Source organism: Erithacus rubecula (genome assembly GCF_903797595.1).
Source record: "Erithacus rubecula genome assembly, chromosome: 10".
In the NCBI taxonomy this organism is placed as follows: Eukaryota; Metazoa; Chordata; class Aves; order Passeriformes; family Muscicapidae; genus Erithacus; species Erithacus rubecula.
The window spans coordinates 15,809,292-15,835,713 of NC_136662.1; the positions used below are offsets into that span (position 1 = coordinate 15,809,292).

General features: G+C 39.9%; 1 protein-coding gene across 8 annotated transcripts in view; it reads right to left on the reverse strand.

Annotated features, from left to right (window-relative positions):
* Window positions 1–2,732: 2,732 nt before the first annotated feature.
* Window positions 2,733–26,422, reverse strand: part of PTGFR (prostaglandin F receptor) — a 46,869-nt gene continuing 23,179 nt past the window's right edge. For 4 of the 8 annotated variants that reach the window (XM_079313449.1, XM_079313446.1, XM_079313448.1 and 1 more), the window contains 2 exons: window positions 20,198–21,045; window positions 2,733–4,945 (listed from right to left, as the gene is read on the reverse strand). In XM_079313449.1, coding sequence (XP_079169575.1) covers window positions 4,640–4,945; window positions 20,198–20,986 — 1,095 coding nt within the window. In that variant the 5' untranslated portion in view covers window positions 20,987–21,045 and the 3' untranslated portion in view covers window positions 2,733–4,639. Of the gene's footprint in view, window positions 4,946–20,197; window positions 21,046–21,638; window positions 22,047–22,272; window positions 22,369–26,422 lie in introns of those variants that run through there. The other 4 variants (XM_079313452.1, XM_079313451.1, XM_079313447.1 and 1 more) reach the window with 4 other exon arrangements.

Here is a 26,422-nt window from a genome sequence, read left to right on the forward strand (position 1 = left end):
GACTCGAACTTTGGCATTTCTGTACTATTAATTCTTCCTGTAATTTGCTGCAAATATTATGTTTGTTTGTTTTCTGATCCTTATGAATAAATTGTACTGAGACCTAATGGTTTAGGGCTTGCACAATTTTCAGACTCTGCTGAAATCCCTCTTTCTGCCAGCAGATCTATTCCTTGATTGCACTGCCTACCTTTTCTGAAAATAAATAAACTTCTACATTTCTCCAGAACCAGATGGAAAGATGGAACCTTTTCCTGTGGCATCCCTTAAGGGAACAAAACAAAGCAAAACAAAAAACACCACCCCAAACTTTGTACTCAGGGGTCAGAGACAGCATTCATTACATCCATCTGCACATAGCAGAGCACCAGCTACAAAAGGGTCAGACTACAAATCTGTTTTTATTTCCCAGACACTATTAAAGTGAACTGGAAACCAGAAAAAGTATGGATTACTACTTACCAAGGACAAACCAATAACAGATGATAAAAACCTGCAACTGTCATTGCCTTTCAGCCTTCACCAAAAAAATCGAGACCTAATTAAATAACCAGGAAAGCTTGCAAAAGCCTGAAGAAAGTATGAGTTAAAGAATCTGTGAGTTACACTCAATGTTCTCTAATGATAAGCAAGTGCAGGTCCTGCTCACTAGCTCCTCCCACAAAGGGCATGGGCTCCAAAAACAGCTGAATAAAATCAACAGCAAACATTTTGGTGCAAAGAGTACAGTTAACTTGATAGTCTGAATTGCTCTGTTTAGGACATAAGATCTCCCTCCAAATTATCCAGCTGGATATATTAATGGTCACCAAAATTTAAGCTGTGATAGTGGCAGTTCCATGCAGAGAATCAAATATGATATTTTACCCATTGTTTGCCCAGATTCAGTGTCCAAGACAACAACCTGTGAGACATACAATACCTGTCACCACCACTCCCCACATTGCTGCAGTCACTGCTAAGGAGAAATATACCTATAAAAGTCATTTTTATAAGAATACAAAGCACGTTTTTACTGAACCAATCAGCACAGCTTTAATGGGCAGTATTTTCCACCTGAGAGACACCCTCAATACAAACTGATGGCCAAGGGCTAGTGGAACTCATGATTGGCTTTTTTTCTTGCAGCTACTCTTCACCATAGCTGTAAATTTGGGGTTATCTCAAGAACACAAAATGCATTTTAAACAGGTCCTCTCTTATTTCACTTTTTAAACAGTATTTAACAATTTCCTAGTAAGCATCAAAATTAACTGACATTCAGCAGGAAAACATCATCTGTTCAAAAAGTAAATACTTTCCTCAATATAATGCATCAACCCTTAATAGAAAGTCATTTGCTGAAATGGAAGACCAATTTTGCCATTTTTAATGGTGGCAGATTGCTGAAGTTAAAACTGAAAAGCATCTGGGGTTTTTTTAAGGAAGCAATAAAAGTCACCATAGGCATTGTAAATTCCCTTGGCATTTGAGCACTTTTCCCAAGAAAATTGAATCTCCTTCTGATCCATGCTGTTATTCAGTGGAGTGCTGGGTTACCTGGAGCATCCTGGAGCAGGCACTGGCAGGTAAGGCACATCTGAAAGATCCCAACATCCTGTCCTAAAGGATCACCATGGCTACAGAACTGGTACACATTGCTATTCCTGAAATTGTTGCTAACATATCAGACTAAACTAATAAAAACACTTAATATACAGAAATCTGAAAATAGGCAAACAAGGTGGACCCTTTGTCTCAAGAATCACATCTAAAAGACCTTAAACCTTGGTCTCCATCTTTGTATCCAGGTAACAAACTACAGGTACTTGCATAATCCCAGTGATGAGCAACTGGTTACTGATGGTTTCCTTCCTCATCACTTGATTCAGCCAGGCTAGGGCCTCATTTTAGCATAATATGCTTCCTTATATGGCCTGCCGTTGCTTAAAATCCCAATTAGATTAAAATATTCTCCCACCCTGAGGATTTCCTCAGTCATTAGTCAGAAATGAGATTCACTTTCTTCCCACCAGAGCACTTATTGCCCCTGCCTGCTCTGGAGGCACTAATTATTGCCAGCAGTAAATAGGCAGCTCATAACTGCTTGCATCATTAGCCAACCTCTAAAGAGATCATCAGCACTGAGCACAGTGTCCTTTGCTCCCTGCCTGGGCAATGCTCTGATCCTAATGTGAAGCCATCCCACTACTTTTTTAATAATCTCATATTCCATAAAACATATAACTTGCTAATCACACAACGCAGCACGTTGCTGATGAAAGGAATGAAATGATAATCCAATCACTTTCAGTGGTAACAGATCCTTGGGTGACTGTATCCTGAGCTGCCTCTGCAGGCTATCACAGCACTGAGCAAGGCAAAATATCAACAGCAAAACTCACTTTGTTTCCAGGATTCATAGTGTATGTGAAACACAGGCAGACACTTGGATAAAAATAATTTCATCCCAAGCACCAAACTGCCTCAGTTCCTTTTATTTGCATTTTCTAAGCATGGATCATTAGAACATGACTTGTCTGCCTCAGAGCACCAAATGCCTGGGCTGTTTGTGCAGCAGCTGTGTACAAACACTGGTACCTGCTCCCTGAATTCTCCCTGGCCTCCTCTCTGCCTTCACACACGAGGGAATGGTCATTGGCTTGAATCCAGCACGATGTTTTTTTGTCATAAGGATTATTTTTAACAGCTTAGGATCTTTTTTGTTACACAAAAACACCTTAACTCTCAGATACAGATTGGTAACTTTTAATGAGACTTCGCAATTTACATTCAATGTGTATCAGTACACAAAATATAAGAAATCACATATACATATAAACTTTGCTTTGCTGCTTTACAAGCCAACCAGAATGAACAACAATAAGCTACATTTATTCACACAACAAAATGGAACAAGCTTCATTCACCGATCAAATATCTCAACAATTTATGGACCAACACTATTTTGTAGCTGCTAAAACAACAATCTTCCATAAGGAACAAATAATTTATGTCAACAGATACACTGATATCACATTCTACAAAATGAAAAAGCCAAGTTGAGCCCTAACTGAATGCTTCCAGATTTCAGCAGAACTCACATGAAGCAATAGTGCAGAACTTTTACCAGCATCAAACCTATCCACCATTTAACAGCCCTATGGCTGAGAAAAAAAATGACATACAGAAATTCTTTAGGGTAAATAAAGCCATTTCATTACAGGGTTATTTAACCCACTTATTTTTCAACCTTTTTAAAACAAAAAGGAAATAGCTTTTAAAAATAAAATTTAAAAAAAAAAAAAGAAGAAATATTTAAACCTTTTGGGTTTTCATTTTCTGACTTACAAACTATTCTCACATACAACATGAATTGTACTTTGTGAATAGTTTTGGTCCCTCAGACTGTCTTCTTACTGAAACTGTTTTTAACTACTTTGTTCAAATATACCAACACTTTGCTAATGTAGTTATTTGAAGTTAAGTAGGTAAAAATAACATAGACCTATCTTTAAATACTATCTCTCATTTTTTGGCTTCTGAATAGCATACAGTCACAAAAACCAAAGCTTATTTTAGCAGCATTAAAGGTGAAGGGCTTCCATGTGAAGCTGTCCTGAAAATTGTCTGGTACCTTCAAGTTATTGAATGCTCTCAGCTCTTCAGACACAGACCCTGCAAAAACTGAGCATTCAGTTTGTTTTGACAAACAAAACCCTGCTCCCAAAGCAGTTCCCTGCAGAGGTGCCCATTTGGCCACACATATTTTCACAACACACATGTGACCCTTTACAAATGAGGCAGATGTACACACGAGAATTTCAGTACATGCACTAAGGGAACGCTTCCCAAATCACCCTTCATTTGGGAGGGAGGGGAAAACTATTGTTTTCACAGACTAACCACTGCTTTATGCCTGCTAGTTTCAACAAAATTTGTGGAAAGGACTAAAAGGTCCCCAGCACACCTCAAAATGTAAATGTAAGGAAGCTGAGCTCATCTGCTCCTGTGCTCCCACACGGAACCTCAGGTTTTCCCAGTGGTTTGAAAGGAACTCTAACACTGATGCAGAGTTTGCAGCTCTCCCAAAAATTCATGGAACAGTAAATGACTAAGAGGTCAAGTCAATGAACCAACCACAGCAAATCATTTAATAAACTGGACATAAGCAAAATGTCTTTTATATATACAATTGGGAAATTCAATGCCTGGAAGCACAGAATACCCTTATGGAAAGGATGCTTGACTTTATTCCAGAAAATAGTGACTGCAAAGGATTTGAGGGTATCTTTTATAGGAAAAAATCTACCCCTTTTGAAAATCATCTTGGAGATCACTTCTGCACTTGTAAGGAACCTGTTAAGGTGAAAGGTTTGGTGGGGAGCGTTATAAAGAGCCCTCTTCACTTTAGTACATGGAAGGGAAAAATATAGATGATTTAACATTCCACTACCAGTTTTGGAAGGGATATATTCAAAAGTGAATTAAAACATTCAAGGGCATCTTTAGGAGTAGCAATACCAAACTGGCAAACAACAATAGCAAACCACTCACAATTTAAAACAAATGCCAAACCACTGAGCCTTGGAACTCATTTTAAGGTACTGCTCATGTAGGAGTGTTGCCTCCATCATCTCTTCATAGACTAAGTAAAACTTTATTGTCCCATAGAGCTGAGAGGCTGGAGGTTTATCTGTTTGGAACTTCCTGGTGACTCTGATATTGCTGCAACCTTCAGGGAATTCTTGATGGAGCTGAGTTCCCACATGTGTAAGTTTATGACATGCACACCGCAGCACCCGCTGGTGATCTTGTACAGGTTTTTGAGAACAGCCTTCCGAAGCAGAATGTACACCCAGGGGTCCAAAATCTGGTTCCACGTGGCCATTCGGAGAGCAAAAAGTATTGTTTCACAGGTCTCCTTTGAGCCACCTTCATTTATCCCAATCCTGGCCATTGTCACCTGAAAAGGGGAATATTTTAGAATTATGCATCAAAAAATACACCAAGAGAGCATCTAAATTACCTGAAAATCGAGTATTTTAAAATTGCACATTAAAAAAACATACAAAGAGAGCATGTAAATTAGTAAAACAATTTAAACATTATCTTTAATATTCATACCTTCACAGCATCAGTGTATCTCAAATTGCAATGTAAAAACTTTCAGGCACACAACATTTATCATCCTAGAAACCCTCTAATGTTTTACAAAGGACATACATGTGCCTCTGCTGAATTACTTCTGCTGAACTTTAAGCAGAGGATGGCAACCAGCCAGGGAATACCCTCCAAAACGAGGGATTGACCTGAGCAACAAGTAAAAACTTAATCCAGAATTTGATCTAACAAAGCGTGCCAAGACTGCTCCAGAAATGGATTTTCTCAAGAACTGTATCCACTTGAAGGTCAGCACGTTTTTATAACAGCTATTTATTTTTTTCACATTTTGCTAGTTAAAGGCTGCACAAGGAACACAGTACCTTGATTTCAACAAGAAGATTTACATTTTTTACACTGCAGCAGAACACAATTTATTGACACTAGAGGATTCAGAGGTCTGTAGTAAAATTTAAGCCATGGTGACAAAAGCCACTTGTCAGTGGAGACAATGAGGGTTTCATTCACCTCTGGAAGGGCTACACACGGACAGACCTCCACCAGGAACAACACTGCCAGAGCCAGTAATTCCACATGGTGGAATTCCAGAGCAGCTCAGCAGGGTTGGGGATACCCAGGGCTACAGCAGCTGTGGCTGGGGCCCTGCTCTGCAGAGCAATGGGCTGAGACACCCCAGGGAAACTGGGGGCACTGGGGCTCCTGCCCGCAGACACCTCCTTTACAGGCTGGCTGCCACCCTGGCTTGTAACCTGAGTGCTCTGCGAGGAAAGCCTGATCTGCCAAGCCAGGAATCTGCCACAAGATGGTAAATTATGTCTCCCTGTTATTAATGTTAAAACCACATGAAGACTTTTTTGGTAGAAAGATGAAACACTGTAAGGCTTTTAGTTCCACAGCCTTTAAAGCACTGCAGCTATTTAACTAAGAAACGAGATATTTTACAACTGATGCTGTGAGTACACTGATTTATTGGGCAATGATAGGTAGGGTCAGGCTGTCCAAGTGCAGGGTTGTAGTTTCAAAAAGATGCACTGAAAAGAAACTTAACAGAAAATCTAAACAATAAAGAATGAAGAGAGAAAACTAAAGCTCAATATGCCAGCATACCCATTCTACTTATTTTTAAATGCTTCTCTGTATTTCCAGACCCTACCTATAGCTTGCAGGTCACCACATCTGAGTATAAACTTGAAAGGTACAAAGTGAATGCACAGAAGGACACTGAACTTGTCTGATGAAGCATTTGATGGAGTTTCTGTATAGTTTCTCCAGGAGCAGCAAAGGAAGCCCCCAGGAAAATTGCTAAGGAAGCTGGTAGGACTGGCAGGAGCACAGCTGAGAACTGTGTGGGGAGCAGGAGGAATGTCTGAGCACCAAGCCAACACAAACATAAACCAGTTCCCTGAATCTGCTTTTCACCCCACAACCACTGGGCACATTCCTTTCTGACATCAGCATCCCACCCAAACTTGAACAACTCCTTTGGCTTCACAGGGGATGTTTTTTCAGGACAGTCTACATTTCATTTATTAAGAGTCCAATACCACAAGGCAAACTCAGACAGAATACTCCTTACTCTGCAAATAGGACTGGGCAGCAAATGACAGCTCAACAGAGCTCACAGATCAATGACCTTATCCCATACAGCATGTTTGACTTAATACAGACATACAGGTTACTACTCTGCCTCTTGATGTACTTAAAAATTCATTTGTTGTTCCTCTCTCGCATTCTCTGGAGTTAATAAATGCCAAATCCAATGCAATTTCATGCCCAGAAAAACATGCAGTAAATGTGGCTAAGAAGGAAAACTAGCTCCATCCAGACTTTGTTAAACTTATTTTATCATGTTACTTAGAACACATCTGAGAAGTGTTTGCATTTAGGAGTAATTTGCATTTAGAAGTAATCAACTCTAAGTGAATCTATTCATTTGCTGGTCAAAATAAATGACTTCTGCTTTGATTATGGACTTGCATGAAGTAAATCAGGAAAACTGATACATAATTAATGGATTCTGACACTGGGAGAAGCTTCATCCAGAACACTTCAGTTGCCTCTTTTGAACATTGGACATACAAAAAATACACACAGCAAGTAGAGATTATGTACACAGATACTTTTAAACAACTCAGCTGTAGGCCCCTGGATTTGAAACAAGATAAAATCTAATTATCTACAAATTTTGTTTTATAAAATACAATTTTCCTAACCACATTACTAACATTATTTGGGAGTATTATGCAGAAGATTAAAAATGTTTTCTTTCTTATATCTCTAAAACTAATATAAAAGAATGTCCCAGCTTTTTCCAGTTCTGAGAGGCCAAGATTTCCATGTAGAAATGGAATAAGACAGAGAATCTCATTGCAGCCCTGAGCATGAGCATTTTTACACTAAAATACTCATGGCAGAGCAGCAGGACAGGTTGCCATCACTTTGAGTGTGAAGTGAGAGAGTTTCTCACTTCTCCAAAGAGACTGCCCTGATCTGGAGGCTCTTCATATCTTCTGATAAATCGTGTAAGAAAACCACAAGCAACTGTGCAAAGAGGAGACTGTATTCTGGAGCCTTTCTAAAACCATCTGCTGATTACTAGAACAAGACAAACTTCAGCAAAAGTAGGGTTCAATGGAATGAAGTGAATATAAATTATTATTTCCATCATATTTTCATAGTCAATTTATTCAAATGTAAATTCTTAAAATACTGTACCAAAGTCAGTTTGAAAACATAAATTATGAGAAGGACTAATACATTACCAGCTATTTAATAAAGGATCTCATTGAAGCAAGACAAACAGACAGCCTGTATTTTCTCCCTGGGTATGAGAAATCCATGTCACTGAAATGGTTCAAGTTCAGAAATTGCCAGCAGAACTTGGTGCAGTGCCAAGTGGACTTTTGAGAGAGGCACCACCTCCATGGGCACAAAAAGAACACCTCATTTATTTTTATTTGAACAATAGAGGTCAATAATTGGTTCAAAGTCAGGGAACCAATTCAAACCCTTTTTTCCTTTCCCTGCAGGTCCACCAGGTTGGTATGACAAAGGAACTGTTCTCTGTAGGCAGCAGTACACAAGTGGGGAAGAGGCAGCACTATTGCATCATATCTAATCACCTTTGATCTCCACAAGTGAAGTTAATATTCCTGCAGATTCAGCAGCATGACTCAAGAAATTAATCCACAGCTGGTAAATAATAAACGTAACTCATGACATTTTCTGACATATTTAGAAATGTAAGAATCCAAGTAGCACTCTGCTGATTTATACACTGTTTATATGAAGACAGCTGTAGTATGTCTCCCTGGTTGGCAAAAAAAGGGAAAAAAGCATCACATGATGTAACTATGACAATTCAAACTTTCTTTAGAAAAGGTACTATAAAAGTATAACTGTAAAAGCAATTTTTTAAGTCAAAGGTTCCTGCTTGAAAAATATAAAGTTACTCTGACTCACACAAGTCCTTGCTGGTTTAAGAAAGGACCTGAGAATTCAGTGTCCCTAAAAATATATAGAGAGAAATCAGATTTGTGTGTTTGACACAATACATTAAACTCCGATGAACTTTTTGTCCAATTTTAAGCTTCATTACAACCAAAGCTCATTTTGCAAGATCCAGAAAGTCTGATGGAAAATTTTTTTAAACATTTTGAAATTGTTGGCTTCTTCAATTCTGAACCTAGCAGACAGCATCAGAGAATTACCATTTCCCTTAGAGACAAAGCTCAGGGCCATAAACAAAAAAATTGCTCCAAGGCTTCACACCACTCTCCAAATATAAACAGCACTAATTTAAATTTCCTTCCAATTGATCTACACAAGAACAACCAATAGGCTCCAAGGCTGTGCTGCTTAGTCACATTCCTGTTAGTACTCAAGGACAGCCAGTCAAAACAAGCAGATGATTTTAGAGCTAGTTAAGAAATAAGACAAAAATGAGACTTTTGATGCATCACCTCACAGGCTCTAAATCCAGGTTCTATCCTTGACTTCAGGAAACTGGATAAAACCCAGTCACCAAGAGATTGACATGGAAAGCAGAATAGACAAATATCGGAAATTCTTGTCTTCTGCAGCTCAGCCTTCAGACTCCACTTCCCTGTGGGAACCCTGCAGACCCTCCCAAGCCTCTTCCTCTTCCTTTGGATTTCCTTACAAGCAGTTCTGAGGATTTCCATTAATGGAAGGAAGTCCATGGATTTTCAGTATTTGCAGAACAGTTGTATTTTGTCACTATTGCCTATGTTGAACCCTGAGGTGCAAATCCCTTTCTTCTAAACCACAGAGGGTTCAAGACAGAACTCTACTGATTATGTCCCAATCCACTGAAACAAAAAATATACATTTATCTTGAATTTCTAGAGTTTTTTGAACTTTCACATTTCATTTTACAAAAGCAGCTGCAGTCTAACAGGCAAGGCATCATACAAGATGGCATTTTGTGCTACTGTATAAACACAGACCTTAAGAAAATAAATTTGTAAAATGGTGTGAGAAAGAAATAAAAATGCATATATCTTCACATTTTATGTAGAGCAGTTAAAAAGAAACACTGACAGCAAATTGCTGAACCATTGCTGTATGGATCTTGCAGTATATAAGCCAAACATTTGTTGCAACAAAGCTGAGTATGTTTCATTTTAGTTTTAATGTGATTCTGCAAGTCAGTTCAAACACAAGAGCTTCCAAGAACAATATGCAGTGCAGCACTTCTGCCATCAAAATATTAGTACACACACTGTTCTACTTATGCCACATAATGCCTTTTATGTTCTAGATCTGCAACATGCTTTTCTCTAATGCTTTCCTTCCCCTTTCCAAAAGAAAAACATTAACTGCATCTTCAACTTTTATATACCAGATGATCACTTAGCTTAGCAATTAAATTTTAACTGAGCATAGTGATTTTATTTAAAAAAATGCCAATTTCAAAAGAAATTGTAGATGACTAAATATATGAGCCAGCTTTCTGCCACATTAGAGTCCACAGGGTACTTTTAAGAGCACATGTAGTAATTCCTTATGTACAATTTGGCAAGATCAGCTCTTGAGAAGCAGCAGCAGAATAAGGGAATCTCATTTTCTCTCATGTATATTTCTATGACAAAATAATAATGCCACTAAAAATTAAGAGTGGATCCACTGGCTCACAATTTGTCCCCCTTAAAAAAAGGAATTGCATAAACATTTTTAATGTATTGTTAAGTTACAGAAGTGTGAAAGAGGTGTAAAATGTATAGAGAAAACAAGAAAACACAAAATCTTTCACAAAGCAAATAAAAATATTTTCTCATATTCCTTTCTCAGACACAGCTTAGTTTGTGACCAGGCAATTTCTCACTGAAGTTGACAGGAAAGAAATTATGAAGTAAGCCTCACAAGAAGAGGGCAGGGACAGATCTGTGTGCATGACCTTGCAAACATTAAGTGAAAGTGAAGTTTTTATTTTCTGTCAACTTCCCCTTGGACACTATATATTTTGCATCAGTTTTGCTGTAGGATAAATTTGTGCTGGGCTTGAATAAAGCATTCAAAGTTACTTCTTTGTTTCTCCTAAATAATAAAAAAAAATTATATCTTGGATTGACCATCAAAATAAGAAATACTTCACTTCAACTAGCTAGCAATGTAATTTTTCTCACAGCCTAATTGATAACTCATTTGAAAGGAAAGTATTGTGGATATGGATAGAAAAGATTCTAGCATTGGAAACAGCAGATGACTCACTTCATAATGAAAAGACATAGCGTCCATACCAAAGTCAAATAAACAACCTGTTTCCTGAGCTACATGTTTTAAAGTTACAAAAAAGCCTGTTTCCACAGCCTGAGGAATGTATTCCTGCCTAAGAACAAGGCCCATAGCAAAAAACCTCTTGCACAAAAAAGTTTTATCCAGAAATTCTAGGGAAGCTTTACAGGACACTTTTAAGGGCCAGAAAACAATAGAGTATGTCTAATATCTATAATAAGGACCAAGTATTTAGGAAGGCAAGGACTATACGTATTTGGGATTAATTTATTCTTCCATTAGTGCCAGTTGGATAAAGCTTTAAACCCCAGAAATGACCTATTACTTCTCTATTGTCACTTTGCTTTCTCAGCATTCGGGGAAAAAATCATATTTTTAATGCTTAAATAAATAGTCTAATTTATTTAGGAGCGACAGAACTTCTCCCACGAACACCCTACAAACATCCAAAGAAAAATCACAAATAACACACAACACATTTCCATATGCCCACAAACCACATCCACATTCCTTTTGAACACTTCCAGGGATGAGGATTCCAGCACTTCCCTGGGCAGCTTATTCCAGTGCCTCATCACCCTTTCAGTGAAGATGTGTTTTCCTGTTTTCTATTTAAACCTCCACTGGGGATCCTGTCCTTGTTGAAGATGGACTGCAGTCAGAGTCATCTAATCACTCAGTACTATCTGATTTGCAGTGTTTGAAAAAATCTGACTGGAGGCAAAAGAAGACATGATGGTTTTCTTTTTAGATCACCTTTGTTAAAGTGACTTATTCTATGTATCATTCTGAAAAAGTAAACTAAGCAGCTATGATCAGAAATACCAAGACTAATGAATTATCAAAATATCTATCAAGTTGGAATATATAATTTGCTGTTACTCTTTTATTTTATGTTGGCAAATAAATTGCAAGGGCCTGCTGTGCAGCTCAACCACGTTTCAGGAGAAGGATGGAAGAGAAAAATCAAGTCTTAATTTAGAAGTTATTTATTTCTCATTATTTCTACAAATGCACGCCTCTAGTAAAAGGTGGATTTAATTTTATTTCCAATTCAGTAATGAACTGTAAGTCCTAAAACAAACTGCCACCACTCCTTTCTGCTTCACTTTCTCTCTGTCCATGCAGTGAAGCAGATGGGAATACAGCAGGTCACTTCCCTCTCAGCACAAGGTCTTCCTCCCCATCACGTCCTGATGTCAGTACTCACATGGTCACAAGGTTACTCTTGAGCAGATGCACTACATCCTTTCCATCCTACCCCACTCCAGTAATTTTGGGAGCCCAAAACTCCTGAGGGGCAGCACACAGGCCCAGGACAGCAGGAGACGGTACAGTACCATCCTGTACAAAGCAGCTCCAGCTCATCCCACTGTCCATCTATCTCACCCCACCCAGTATGAAAATGAATCTTGTGACTGAGTCACAAGAACTGAAACTTCACTGTCACCCCTGGTGCAAACCCCTTCTGCAGTGTTCTGCACTGCAGCTTGTAAAAGCACACCCACAAAAATGGGTGTGCTTTTCTAAAAGATGGGACAGCTCTGCACTGCTGGGCACTGGCACACAGGGAATCTCCATCCTCACAGGGGAGCCTGCAACCCAAACTGCAACTCAGCAATTCCTCTCAGACATCAACCAATTCTACAGCACTGGAGACACAAGTAACTTCTACTAGAAAGAACCATGCCACACTTCAAATTGAGAATTAACACCATAATAATTATAATAATAAATATTCTCTCACAGAACATATGAATATATATTACACCCTGATGTCTGTCATTAAAACTGATGAGGATGAATGACTTTCTGGAGTTTTTCCATGTGAGTGTATTACTCCCTGAGATTTTTCAGCAACAACTTTACCATTTAAAGTGTTTAGATAGTCAGGAAAGACAGCTTTCTTAAAATAACCATCCAAAAATGGTTATGCCATGTATGACATTTTCCAAAGATAGTTATGTAGTGTATGACATTTTCAAGTAAGAAATGCCTGAATAAGTGAAATATCTAGGAAATAAGAAGAATTCTCCTATACCAAACAATGAAATGAATGTTAAACTGCCTGACTTTTTAGTATCAGACACAGAATCCAAAAACTTAACCAAGTGAAATAAGAAAGAAAAGATTATGAATGGCAAATTTATTTTGGTGACATTTTCAGCATTTGATTTCTTGAGATGGCAACTTCAAAATTGAAAAAAAAAAAAACAAACCACATTTTCTGTGAAAGTTTTCTGATGTCTTTTTGAAACTAAATATTGTGTTTTATAGTTTAACTCTGTATATAGCATCTAAATTTAACAATCAAGAAGGAAAAAAATTATGTAAGAACACCAGAAAAATTCTGAAAAATGACATGTTCTCACATGACTGGAAACCTGCCTTCCCTACTTTTTCTCTCCAAAACAAACAATCTTATTGTATTCTGGTGGCACTGCATTAACAGAAAAGGCTTTACGCAAATTTTTCCAAACAGCACAAGTAAACATTGATAACAACAACTATATTTATGCATCCCCAGAAGACTCTGGTAAAGGGCAATATGTCAATTTTAGCCCTCCTTCCTTCCCTGGTTCATATCACCACCACTGCCCATTTCTCCTCCAGCACTTTCCTGCTGAGAGTATCTCACTCCCTGACTTCTGTGGGGGGGAGGCAAACACTTGAACTACAAATATAGCCACAATTACTATAGAGTTTCTAAGCACTCTATGATAACTACATCCTGGCCCATGCTTATAAATATTTTTGTTAAAATGATTCATGTTTCTCAGAAAGGATAAGGCCTGTAAGATCTCTATGTACTGTAAAAGATGAAAATAGGAAAACCAACTCTGAACACCAAAACAGTTCCTTTAAAATTCAGTTTCATTTGAGGGAGGTATAGTCTAAAATTAATGCCATTCCAATTCTCATCTGACCTGGTGATATTAGGCAGCTGTGTCACTTAAGAGTACAAAATTTAAGAAAGTTCTCTACAACCAATACTGAGAAAGGCATGAACACCTTATCCAAAGGCTTCTGGTATCATAGAAACACATCTGAATAGGTAGATTGGACTTTTAAATGCATTCCATTAAACTTTGTTGCTCTATCTGCCAATACATGCAAATTCTTTACAGGAGTATTTTCATGAGGACAAACAAAAGCACACTCAAATCATCTGAGCTGCTGAATAAACCTTATTCCATGGGAAACCAAGCTGGAAAAAAAACTTCTGTCTTGAGACAAAAACTTTAATCAAAATGACTGCTCTTTCCTCTTAACCCATAAAATGAATTATGTATTTCAAAATACCTTTTGGGCCATAATATTAGCAAAGACAGTAATCTTCCAGCAATTTAACCCTGAGTTATCAGACACTAGGAGAAACTCAAGCAAGAGCAGTAATTGAATTTGCACAGAGTTAATGGATGTATTGAGAAACTCAGCAAGCAATCAAAGGACCATGATAGGAGAGAGAGCCCTTTCTCTAATGTAGCTCAAAAAGACAATCAAACTTGAGATTTTTTTTTTTTTCAGAGGAACTTAGGGAGCATTTTATTAATTCAAACTGATCTCCTCTGACACAGCAAGGTCTGGAAGAGAAATAACTTTCCACAGCCAACAATAACTATCACCGCATCGATGCTGTGGACTAGAGGTAGAGGTGTATCTAGCAGACCTGCTGCTGGCAAAAAGCTTTTTTTCCTTTCCCCATGAAACTGGTGGATTTATTAAAGCCATTGTGACAGCAGTGGGCTCCTACACGGGCTGCACCCAGTCCCAGAGATGCACAGACAGTGTCCAAGGAGTTCTTCCCCCACACACCTGCCCACAGGTCACCCCCCAGCACAGGCAGGGCGAGGTGCCCACACCAACACAAACCAAAATGCTGACATTGCATCCTGCCCTTGTGCAGGGTCAGCAGGCAAATGTTCCTGCAAGAACTCAATGACAAAACCCAGAACAAGCAGAGTAATTATCACTGGTTATCTTCTCTAAAATCTGAGCCCTGAAAAGGACACGTAAGTGTCGTTTTCCCCTCTGAAAGTGTACAACAGCATTCAAAGCTGTAAGGTTAGCTGAACATATTTTAGAGTGCCTCCATCTTCACTCTTCAGATATACACCTGTGGAAACTGAAAACCTAATTTATTCTTTTCCAAAAGAAAAGATCACTCTCCCTATTGACAGTGCCTGTACAAGCACAACAAGCTCAGGGTGGCTGCAGCTTTGATTAATAAATAGTAAGATAATAAATAACACACTTCTGCAGAGCAGCCCCAGATGAGATCTGAGTCCTCACTGGCAGAGCATGGACCTGCATCTTGGGACATCTCCCTGCTTCTCCTCAGCTGCACTTTCTGATTGTGACAAATCACCAGCCACAAGAGCACAAGGGATAAATGTTTTAGTAACTCTTTAGTTGTAGGGGCAACACAACCAGCAATGAAGGCATGCAAACAGCATTAACAAAGTAACAAGCTCATATATATGATGCACATATAAGCATAAGGCAGTGCAACAGAAAGGTAAACTGCCACCTTAATAAAGACAGAAAACAAGAATGGAGAGAGAGACTTCAAGAGTAGCACAGGTATGAACACTGTGTATACATGGCTACACATGCAAAAACACTCAAGCAAGATGCAGAGGATTGCCTGGTACATCCAACTACCTTACACTGTACACAAGGACACGGCCCAGAAGTTAATTAGTGTAAAACCTGCAACAAACTGACCTCCTTCAGCACACACCAACCCTGAGCCTGTCTGCACCCAACACAGCTGGTGAAACAGCCAGGGTGGGATGGATAAGGGCATTCCAATGAAACCCTCCCTGTCAGCACATCAGCTTCAGATCAGCATCAGACCAGCACCAGCATCTTCTGAGTTCAGTGACTCAGTAAATCAGAGTCTGAGCACAGCCCTAAGAGCACAGAAAGCACTCATCAAGCCTCACTGCATGAGACAGTCTAAAGACAATAAAAAGTCAGAGCGATTTCAGGGAGACACAATTAGCATAACAAATTGGAAAGAGAAGAGATTACATGAGAAGGGACTGATAAAAATTAATCTAAGCAATCAAAAAAAGCAACTGAATAACAGTTGATTATTCATAGGAAATAAACAGAGCTCTTTCCAAAAAAAAAAAAAAACAAACCAGGAATGTCTATTTTCTGCAGTAGAGAGGAGGTAAAACTGGAGTGAATTTAATCAGTTAACTGCATGGAAAAAGGTCTTAACAAGAATAATTTGAATGTAAAAGTATTTTTCCCAGGCTGTGTTTCACACACAAAAAAGATTAGAAGTTTCTCTGTATCAAAATTTGTTCCTGTAAATAAATTCACTCTCAAATAAATCTCTCCTGTCCATAGTTACTGGCAGTTCTCTTTGCTACTCTAAAAAAACAAATTTTATAATATGTTTATCCCTTGAGCCCTACAGAATACGACATACCGATGTCAGAATCTGCTCACACAAGCACAGCTCCAAACCAAGCTGTTTCATCACAGGCCAGATGTCAAGTCACAGCCAAAAAACAGCTTTATACAACAATGTATTTCATCAGAGGTGCTTGTCACAAAATGCTTTGCCCAATTATCTGCTTTGCCTTAGCAAAGGGCTGAGGCTCTCACAAGGATGAGGAAAGCTGACACTACACAGAAGTTGAAGTTACTGTCTTAAGAACACATTCATCTGGAATTATCCATCACAAAGCAAAATTGTTTAGATTGTCAGAACAAATGTGCCTTTGCAAATCATTGACTCTATATATTACTATCAAACTCTTGAATTTCACTTGTTTGGGTTTTTTTTGTGAATTTTCTTCTGCTCTCAACTCCTCAAAAAGCATCAGTGTTCCCCCATAAGTGAAGAAGCAGAGAGCACCTCTCATTCTCATATTTCATTAAGAGAAGATTCTATCACAATGGCAGAAAACTCGAAAAAGCTGCTTATTTTTTGAAAAACAGATGAAATGGAGAAAGAAATCAAAAGGAAAATAGAGATATCAGAAGGAGGTCACTGTCCAAGAGCCACAGGGAGAGCTCCACAAGGGCCATGCCATGGGCTCTGCTTTTGAAAAACCCTCCATCCAAAAGCTCAGGAATCTTAAAACAGAGGTGGTGATTGATTACAGTACTATACATTATTATTTATAATATTAAGTGTTAGCTACATACACATTTAAACATATCTATAAATAGGCATCTAGACAACTTCACTATCACTGAGCAGATGCAAAAGTCAAGATCAATTCCATACCAGACACCATAAAGGACAATCCATAGTCTTGTGACTCTAGTGACATCTGAAAATGATGTTATCACTTGACAGTGACAATGACTGAATATTAACTCCACTTGGAAAAAAAAATTTAATTTAAAATCTAACAGTGAAGTAAATCTGCAGTTGGATTACAGTATTGGACAGACTTGACTATGGTAGCCATACACAAATGTCAATGGACATACCAGACTAGATTAAAAACAGAAGGGAAATAAATAAATCAAACCCCCCCATCAGATGGGGAATAACACCAAATGAATCCAAACTCTTGTATCTGCAAACCACATGTGGCAAGAACGCATTGCCTTCCTCCACTTTCTCTTCCAGAAGTTTGTTTGGTTTCTAATAACTTTGGTTTACTTTGAGGCAATTGACTCTCATGAAACATTTTGTTCTGTATACTCTTTGGGACAGAGAACATAGGTAGAGTTCACAATTCAAAGACTAGACTTCAAATTCTGACTTTTAGACTTAGCTTGGAGAAAAAAAAAATTCAAGAAGCAAATTATCACAGAACAAGAATGTGTTTATATCCCTTTCCAGATAATTTCACCTATGCCAAGAAATACTTGTTTTTTGGTATATGCTGATTATATTATAAAATGCATACCATTCTTTTCACAAACTCAAAGCCCTGAGATCTTTAAGATGTATTAGACAAGCAGGTCTGAATCAGCAATTAGTCATAAAGCATGCAATTTGATAAACTCTGGATCACTTTAATGTAGCACTTGAGCAGTACATTCCTGACAAAGCTTTATTCAACTGCAGGCCAAAAAATCTTTCTAAATTAACACCACACTTGTAATTCTGTTTGTATTCTGTTGCTAGCAAAACAAGGAACGGGTAAATAAATCAGCAAATTAACTGATATAAACTCTGCGATCCTAACAGCTAAGAAAGGAAACACCCACAAAGGACCCTGGTCCATTGCATTTCCCACTCTATGGCTAGAACACTAATTGTTCACTCTCTTGGAACTTTGTTTCAAAAATCTAATCCCACACTATGCTTACTTTCTCTTTTTTTTTACCTTTTCCTTTCTAACCTAAATTTGTCCACATTGCAGAAATGTCCACATTTTCCATGATGCCAGGCTGATTATGGTGTAAGTTTGGCTCATTTCAAGAGATCCAGAGGCAAAGCACCACAAGCCCAGCAGGCACAGAAAGCACCAGCAGGTTTGCCTGAACCAGAATTCCTTGAGTACCAACTCCCCTCTGCAACACAGACCCAAAAAACACCAAGTCCAAAATTAAGCAAGAAGTCGTTCACTGGCCTGCATCATAAACCCTTGCAAAAACCAGCTCCAAAAAGGGCCTGAAAAAATTCCTGCTAGACCAATAATTCATCTTCAACTACAACTTAGATGAAGTTAAATACTTCAACAAAAGCAGTGCTGTGATTTCATTAGATTACCACAATTTCTAAAATTATAATTTTATATATGTAATATATACCATAATTAAAATTGAATGGCATAACAAAATCAACCATAGTAGCTGCAATTTAGAGTTCCTTGATGTGTTGAATAAGTGAAGTATCTCTATTGAACTTAAAAATCTTATAGGTCTTCTGAGCTAAGGTTTGAAAAACCCAAGGGTTTTTCAAAACCAGATTAATCCCTGCCTTTAACAATTATTTTAAATGAAAGTAAATGTCACTGGAGGATAATAATGCTGCTTTTTCATGGAAAGTAAAGTCATCATATCACATGGTTTTCTTGAAAACCATTCTGTGGCTTGCCCTAAACTTCAGATGGTCTCTGAAGTAACTGTAAAAAGTTCCCTGCAAAACTTGCTCTGCTGCTCTGACAACTGTTTATGCTCCACACACTGTAGCCACGACACTGACAGAAGCCAACATGAATTTAAACTATGCTGCAGAGCAAGACTAGAAAAATTCTCTGTGATTTGAACAAAAGTGAAAGAGTTTTTGTGCATTTCAGTGATTGCAGACATTCACAGACTTCCTCCTTGAAGCCTGTTATACTGGATTAATTAAATGCTACCTGCCAGCTATACCAAACTGCTGCAGCTAGGCTAGAGTCAGTATCTAATTTTGGACTAACTCAGGTAACTTCAGACTCCACCATAGGCAGTGAGCAGATGAAATATAGCTGGATCTCACACAGATCTCAGACTTAAATGTTGGTATTTGTTAGCTCAAACCAAAACTGCTCCTCATTTATACCACTGGAAAACTACAGGATGCTGTTTCTAGGGAAGAAATTAAGATTCCACATGACCTGTGATTCAAACCCTCTGACCCTAGCAAAAAAACTAAATTTCTTCAGACAAGTTTGCTACACTAAAAGGAGACAAAGCTAACACCAGCTTTACAATGCCATGATACAACTGGAGCTGCCAAATTCTTTCCCGTGTCACCTCCTTTGCCCCTGCTGACTGGCAGAGCAGGTGCTACCAGCACTGGCACTGACCTCTGGGAGTCACAGCAGGGACAGTCCCACAGCCCTGCACACAGCAGCTCTCTGCTCATTTTCCACATTACAAACTCAAATGTTGATTTCAACCCACTGCAAATGCAACCCTAAAGCAAAGCCCTTAACACCCTGATGATGGAGGGGAGGGTTTTAGGTTCTTAACTGTTATCTGCCTTAACAAAGCTCACAAGTAGCAGTAAACTGTTGAAATAACAGCAAAGAGACTGCAATAAATTAAAAAAAAATATTTACGCCGTACAGAATAAAGACTTTCCAATGCTAGATTTCACTGAATTTTTGGAAGAGCTCAATATTTGTTCTGAATTATTCTAGCCATGATTCTTTCACCACTGTCTGCTTCACAGCACTGGAAATACAATCCTCACAATCACTATATATTTAGCTTAGAGTACTATTGATCAGAAATGGAGAATAACTACCAGATGTTTATGGATGCATAGGTACATACATTATGGGCAATATGCTACAAAACTAATATCACTGAGTGGGTGGAGCTGTTATCACAACTTAAGTGCTTTAAAACCAGGAGACAAAAAAAAATATAACTTTTATACAGTGATGTTCATTAAACATTGGCAAATACATTAGGCTCTTACCAGGAATGGGCTCCAGCAAATGCAAGAAACACACATTATAGCCAAGAGCTGAATGATCATTTCAAAATGATGAGATCTGCCTTGTCTTTGTTGACTCTTAAATTTGACTCTTAAGAGGGTAATTCCTGTGACAGCATTGCACAGGAATGAAATAGCAAGGGCCAGGAACCCAAGGCAAGAAAAAAGTAAGAGATAAAATCTGTCTTCCCAGTCCTCAACATGTTCTGTTTTATAGAAGCACCAGGTCCTCGATGCTTGAATTTGGTAGGCTCTAAACCTAAGAATAGGCAGCAAAGCTATAAGAACAGCAAACAGACATACCATAGTCAACATCATTTTCACATGTCTAGAAGTCATTTTTGTAGAGTGAAATATTGGCTTAGTGACTCCAATGCACCGTTCAACAGCCATCACGCTGCCCAGGAAGAGTGGGCACAAACCAAAGAAAACCATGCAGATGCCAAAAACACTGCACAGAATGTTGGACTGGTTAAATCGAATCCAGTCTTTATCTGATGCATACACAAACACTGCAATGGCTCCATTGATGAGGTGGCCGAAGAGATCTGTGACAACCAAGCCACTGGCAAGAAGCAAAAAGGAGGCTTTTGATTTCTGTCTGAATCTCTGGTATGCCTTCATGAGAATTACTATTGCAAGACTGTTGGACAAAATTCCCACCGTCATGAAGATTATGGAAAAGAAAACTGAAATCTTTTTCTCCGTGTGGCATGTTGAGTTTTTCAAGACTCCAAATCCAGCCAGCCCTGGTGATTTTGAACTGTTCATGGTTAGGAAAGGAGACGCAGCCCTCAAAGCATTTCAGCAGTCTTGCAGTCAAAAGGCATCTGCAATATTAAAAACAAATATACACAACACTGTAAAAGGCATAGCCCTGTTCAAATGGCATTTGAAGCAGAAATTCCCTAGTATTAGTCTGTGGTACAAATCTAATTTTCCAGTTTTCTGAGTGATATGATATGGCATCACATTTTAAGCTCATCACTCACAGGGTAAAACAATTATCTGCATGCATTACACAATGCAAATATAGCCTACAGGAAATTTAGAGTCTCTACATGAATAAAATATACAAAATAATGTATAAAATATATAATGGTTACGTACATATAGCAGGATTAACAGTACAAATAATTCTGGTGGTTAAACTATGCTAAACTAAATGTTTTTGCAACGAACTCCAAGAATGAGAGTATTTAATCAGCCCAATCACAGTCAGAAGTGAAATACTGAAACTGGAGCATTTTGAGATCATAATCACACTCAATTTTTAAACATTTATTTTCAAACCAATGTCTTAGCATCTTCTAAACAATTCTGCTACCACAAATTCATGTTTCAAAGCTTTAACCTAAGCATCATTGAAGCCACCAAGTTCCCAGTGCCCCTGCTGAAGCACAAACTTGGTTTTCAGACGTACCGTAATTCAGAAACCAATTCTGCAAGTTACTTTACACTTTATCTCCCATCTCTACTCCAAGGACATTCCTAACAGCAAAACCTTACCAGGCAGGGAAAAAAAAAAAAAAAAAAAAAAAAAAGTAGTGGGGGGTAAAAAAAAGCAGGCGCTAACAACCCGTATTACAAATTGCAACAGAAGCCTCTCGGTTACTGAGCTACATCGGGAACGGGGCGCGCCGGACCGAGCATCTCTGCGGTCCGGGAGCGCTCCATGGAGCGCGGCCGGAGAACTCCTCGCACCGAGCGGAGCGGAGCGGAGCAGCGTCCCTGAACAGCGACCCTGAACAGCGACCCTGAACAGCGACCCTGAACAGCGTCCCTGTACCCAGCCCTGCACAGCTCCCAGTGCCCAGCCCTGTGCCCAGCCCTGCACAGCTCCCAGTGCCCAGCCCTGTGCCCAGCCCTGCACGGCTCCCTGTGCCCAGCCCCGCGCCCAGCCCCGCACCCGGCCCGGGCACGCTGCGCCCCGCTGCTGCCGGAGGAGCTGCGCGCCCCCCGCCGCCTCCTTGTCCCTTAAGCGCTGCCACCGCCGGGGGCGGGGCGAGCCTGGCACAAGTGCCACTGTCCCCGCCGCGACATCGCTCCTTCCCTACCCCGCTCTCGGTGTCCTCCCGGCCCCGTTCGCTCTCGTTCGCTCGGTCCCGCGGGGCCGGAGCGAAGCGCAGCGCGGAGCTCCGCCGGCCGCCGCCGAGCCCCCTCCCGCCGGCGCCGCCCGCGCCCGCCCCGCCTCCGCCTGCCCGCCCGGCTCCCCGCCCGCCGCCGCGGGACGCGGTGCTGCTCCGGCCCGGGGCCGCGGGGCTGCCCGCCCGTGTCCCCGTGTCCCCGCCAGGGCCGCGGCTCCGGTGCCCGGGGCGCGGCACTCGCACCTCGCCCGCTGTCCCGGGAGGCGCAGCGCTCGGCGGCGGCGCTCGGAGCTCGGTGCCGGGCTGCGGCCGTGTCTGCGGCGAGGAGAGCCGGGCTGCCGTGTCACATCACAGCCACGGGCCACAGGGACACCCCGGCCGGGCACGGCAAGCTCCTGCCCGCCAGGCTGCAGCGGCAGCTCATGGGGCCAAGAGGCCACATCTGTCCTCAGCCACAGCTTCACCCCTTCTTCACTTTCCACGTGCTTCTTCCCAAACCCGCACCTCGGCAGCGCGCTGAGCTCGGGAAGGGACAGCCCCAGGAATGGTGTCAGGGATGCGGCTGGGCATCCCTGGGCACATCCCTAACACATCCCTGACACATCCCTGGGCTCATTCCTAGACACTTCCTTGGGCACATCCCTGACACAACCTGGGCACATCCCTGGACTCATTCCTGGACACATCCTGGGCACATCCTTGGGCACATCCCTGGGCTCATTCCTGGACACATCCCTGACACATCCTTGGGCACACAGCCCCTTGCACCTCCTGGTCAAGTAGAGCTAACTGGGTTCCTTGGACCATTTCTCCACTGGAGAAATAGGAAGAGAACACATCCAGAAGAGGCATTAATGTTATGACCGGCTGGAAATTCAAGGATTGTTTCCAATCATGCACTCAAGATGTTGCAACTTGAAGTTATAGATGACTTTCAAGTTTTTTCATCCATCAATGTCCAGTACTACTAAACAGGCATGAATGGGAAGTTATATTAAGAACTCTTACTATAGAAATAAGCAAAAATAAAAAGTCAATGTCAAATTGTGAAACAAAACTGTGAAATATTACAAAATTTATCATGCATGGGCTACAATGAAGAACTTGGATTTGTTTTCATTGACACACAGTCTTGAGTGGTACTATTCCTGGCACCAAAAGACAATTACTTAAAAATTAAAATTGTCAAATATACTAGTTTTTGCTTATCTTCATATCTTGAATAATTCAGGTACTAGTTGCCTTTCTGTAATTCATCAGTGAGGAAATACAGGCTAGCTAAATTTATTTCTTCAAACAGTATTTAAAGTTACTTGCATAAGCAATTAAAAGCACCACATGATGGCCTTCTTCTTCAAAATGCTTGTCAGATTTTGACATTTTATCTTATAATGAGCAAAAATGCTCAGTTTGGTCTGATTGGGACCTATAAATTCCCATAAGTTCTTTTTTAAGGCAACAGTAAACAAAAATATCTCAACATACATTATTGCCTATTAAATTTCAGAAAATAAGAGTTTATTTTATGTTCCCCTGCCCAGGGATAAAGGGAGATGGAGATCTCAAACTACAAACAGCTTGCTCCATGCCCTTCTTCCCTAGCCAGATTTCTACACCCAAAGATCCTGAAATGAGGGAAGATTTTGCTTGAAAAGAAGCAATAAAGTTGATACTTCAAGACTGCAGTCTGGGTGGTAGAAGCTGAAACAGCATTATCAGATAGAACAAGACAAAGGGAGGAACAGAAAAACCTCAAGACAGCTGTTTCAGCACACTTGTAAAAATGTAGTAAGGGAAAGGCAAGCTTGTAGAGTGCATCCTGAGTAAAGCATTAGCCTGCCAAAGGAGGGAGAGTGGCATTTCAGTTGCTGCAGAGATGGAGAAAAAAGGCAAGAAGAAGAGTTAGGAAAGTAAATATAAGCTTCCATCTTGCTTTTCAGACAAGAGGCATTGAAGAGTGCTCCTGCCCCTGTACAGCTGTAAGAGCACAAAGTGCCACATCCCAGGTGTGTGCTGTGAGCAGGACAGCTTGTTAAGCATCAGCATAAGCAGGATGGGTATGTCTGGGACTCAGCCTCTATTTGGGTGCTTCTGATACAGGAATAACTTAATGGCTTCTCTGGAGTGGGGAGGGTTTGTAGGATTATGGCTAAGTAGGATGGGGATTTCAGAAGGTGGTGGAGGGGTGAAAACTGGCAGAACTAAGATTTTCATACTGACCAATGGTCAGCTCTTTTCATCTATTACTAATGGAGTGACCAAAACTGCCCCATCACAGCCTCTGCTGTGCCTCTGAAGGGTCAGCCACTGCTTGCTTAGGGAGCAGCAGTCTCCTCACAGATCAAAACCTGAGGGAAAGCTGTGAGACAGGAGAAAAAGGATTAATGTCATTTTCATTAGAGCAGAGGCTCCTCCTCTCAACAGTTTGACAGTCAACCATTATGGAGCTGGGTTTGATTGAGCTCCTTTTTATGTCAGAGAACAAAAGCTGTAGATACAGGAGCCACAATGGAGTGTTTCCTGAAGTTTTCTCATTCTATCTGTTCAAAGACTGCCAAAGACTGAAGAACTGATGTGGTGCCTTGGCTTAGCTCACTGACTTCAGCACTTCTTAATGTGTTGGGCTGCTTGTGTTTGTTGCAAAATCCTTAAATCCTGGGTATTCCAAGAATCAGGAAGATAATATTCTTTTTGCTACAAATTTCAACTTGGCTGAAGGAATCAGAATTCCCTGCTTACATTTTAAATGATTTTAAATTCAAGACCAATAGTTCAACATATATAGAGAGAAAGAAATACAGAGATGAAAAGGCATCTCTTGTCCTGTTTTTTTTGCAATCTACCTACTGGTTACCAAAGAGTGGAAAGAAAATGTGACACAAAACTTCTGGATGGAGAACCACATTGCTGGTTTGCAAATGAAGTGTACAGTAATCAAATCCTCAAAGTCTCCTGCTACAAATCCAGGAACATACTCAAGTGTTGCACTAATTTTTCACTAAATACCTGCTTCAAACAACCTTGCTGTAAATGAACAGGTAGGCATTTCAGTAGCAACAACAAAGTTGGTAAAATTCAAATAAGAACAGTATCTCTTCCTCCTTTTTCATCCACTCAAATTTCTCGTGTAGCCTTCAATGATAGTTACTATATACTTTTATTATATTCACAGTTCTTGCTGCAAAACACTGGAAGCCTTTTCCTTTTTCTACATAACAATAGTAAGTGTCATTTTTCTATTTAGTGAAATAGCAGTGATATAAAAGCCTTTATATTTCAGAGACAAAAGTAGTAAATCAAAATAACTATTCAGGGAAATTGTGAATACAGGATCGGATTTGGGGCCCTTCAGTCAAATAAAGCTGTCAGTGAAAATCCTTCAGTTAAATGCCACCTTGTTCAGCCCATAATTGTTTGAGACAAAATAGACTTTTGAGGCCACAGGCACTGACAATGAGTTTACAGAATCCATCCCCCTGGAGGGCTAGAGTTACTGACTTCCATTTCTTCAAAAATCAGCAATCCTTCAGGACTTCCTTCTCCTCTGGACTCCCTACCACCCCCAAAGAACAACTTCTATCAAATATCCAACTATACACAATGAATGAACTATTCAAATGAAAAAGCTGATACCCACATGATGATACAGAAAGAGATTTAGACTAGGAGGGATTTACTTCAGAAACATTGTACATATTTTGATCCATACATACCATTCTATGGCTGAGAGAAAATAAATAAATTAGGGCAAATGATGGGTTTCAAAAGGTCAATAACCAATGCTGAGAGGTTGAGCAGAGGTTTGCTCTGTTCTGAAGTTAGCAATAGTCAGACAGCAGAAACAGGGAGATAAAAAATTACGGTCACGGAAAAATCTGAGTCACTTGTTAAGAACACCAGCATTACTAATTCTTGGGTTTTTAGTGGTGTTTTTTAGTATTCTCATTATGAAATGAGGAATTATTTCCATGTTTTTTAAGGCTGTTAACTTCATTTTACAGCAGATTTTCAAAAAGACTGGTTTTAAATGGTGTAGCAGTGAAGGACAATTTGCAATCACATTTCATTAAACAGCTGACTGATAAGGGCTAATTTTTCTTGAGAATTTAATTACACCTCC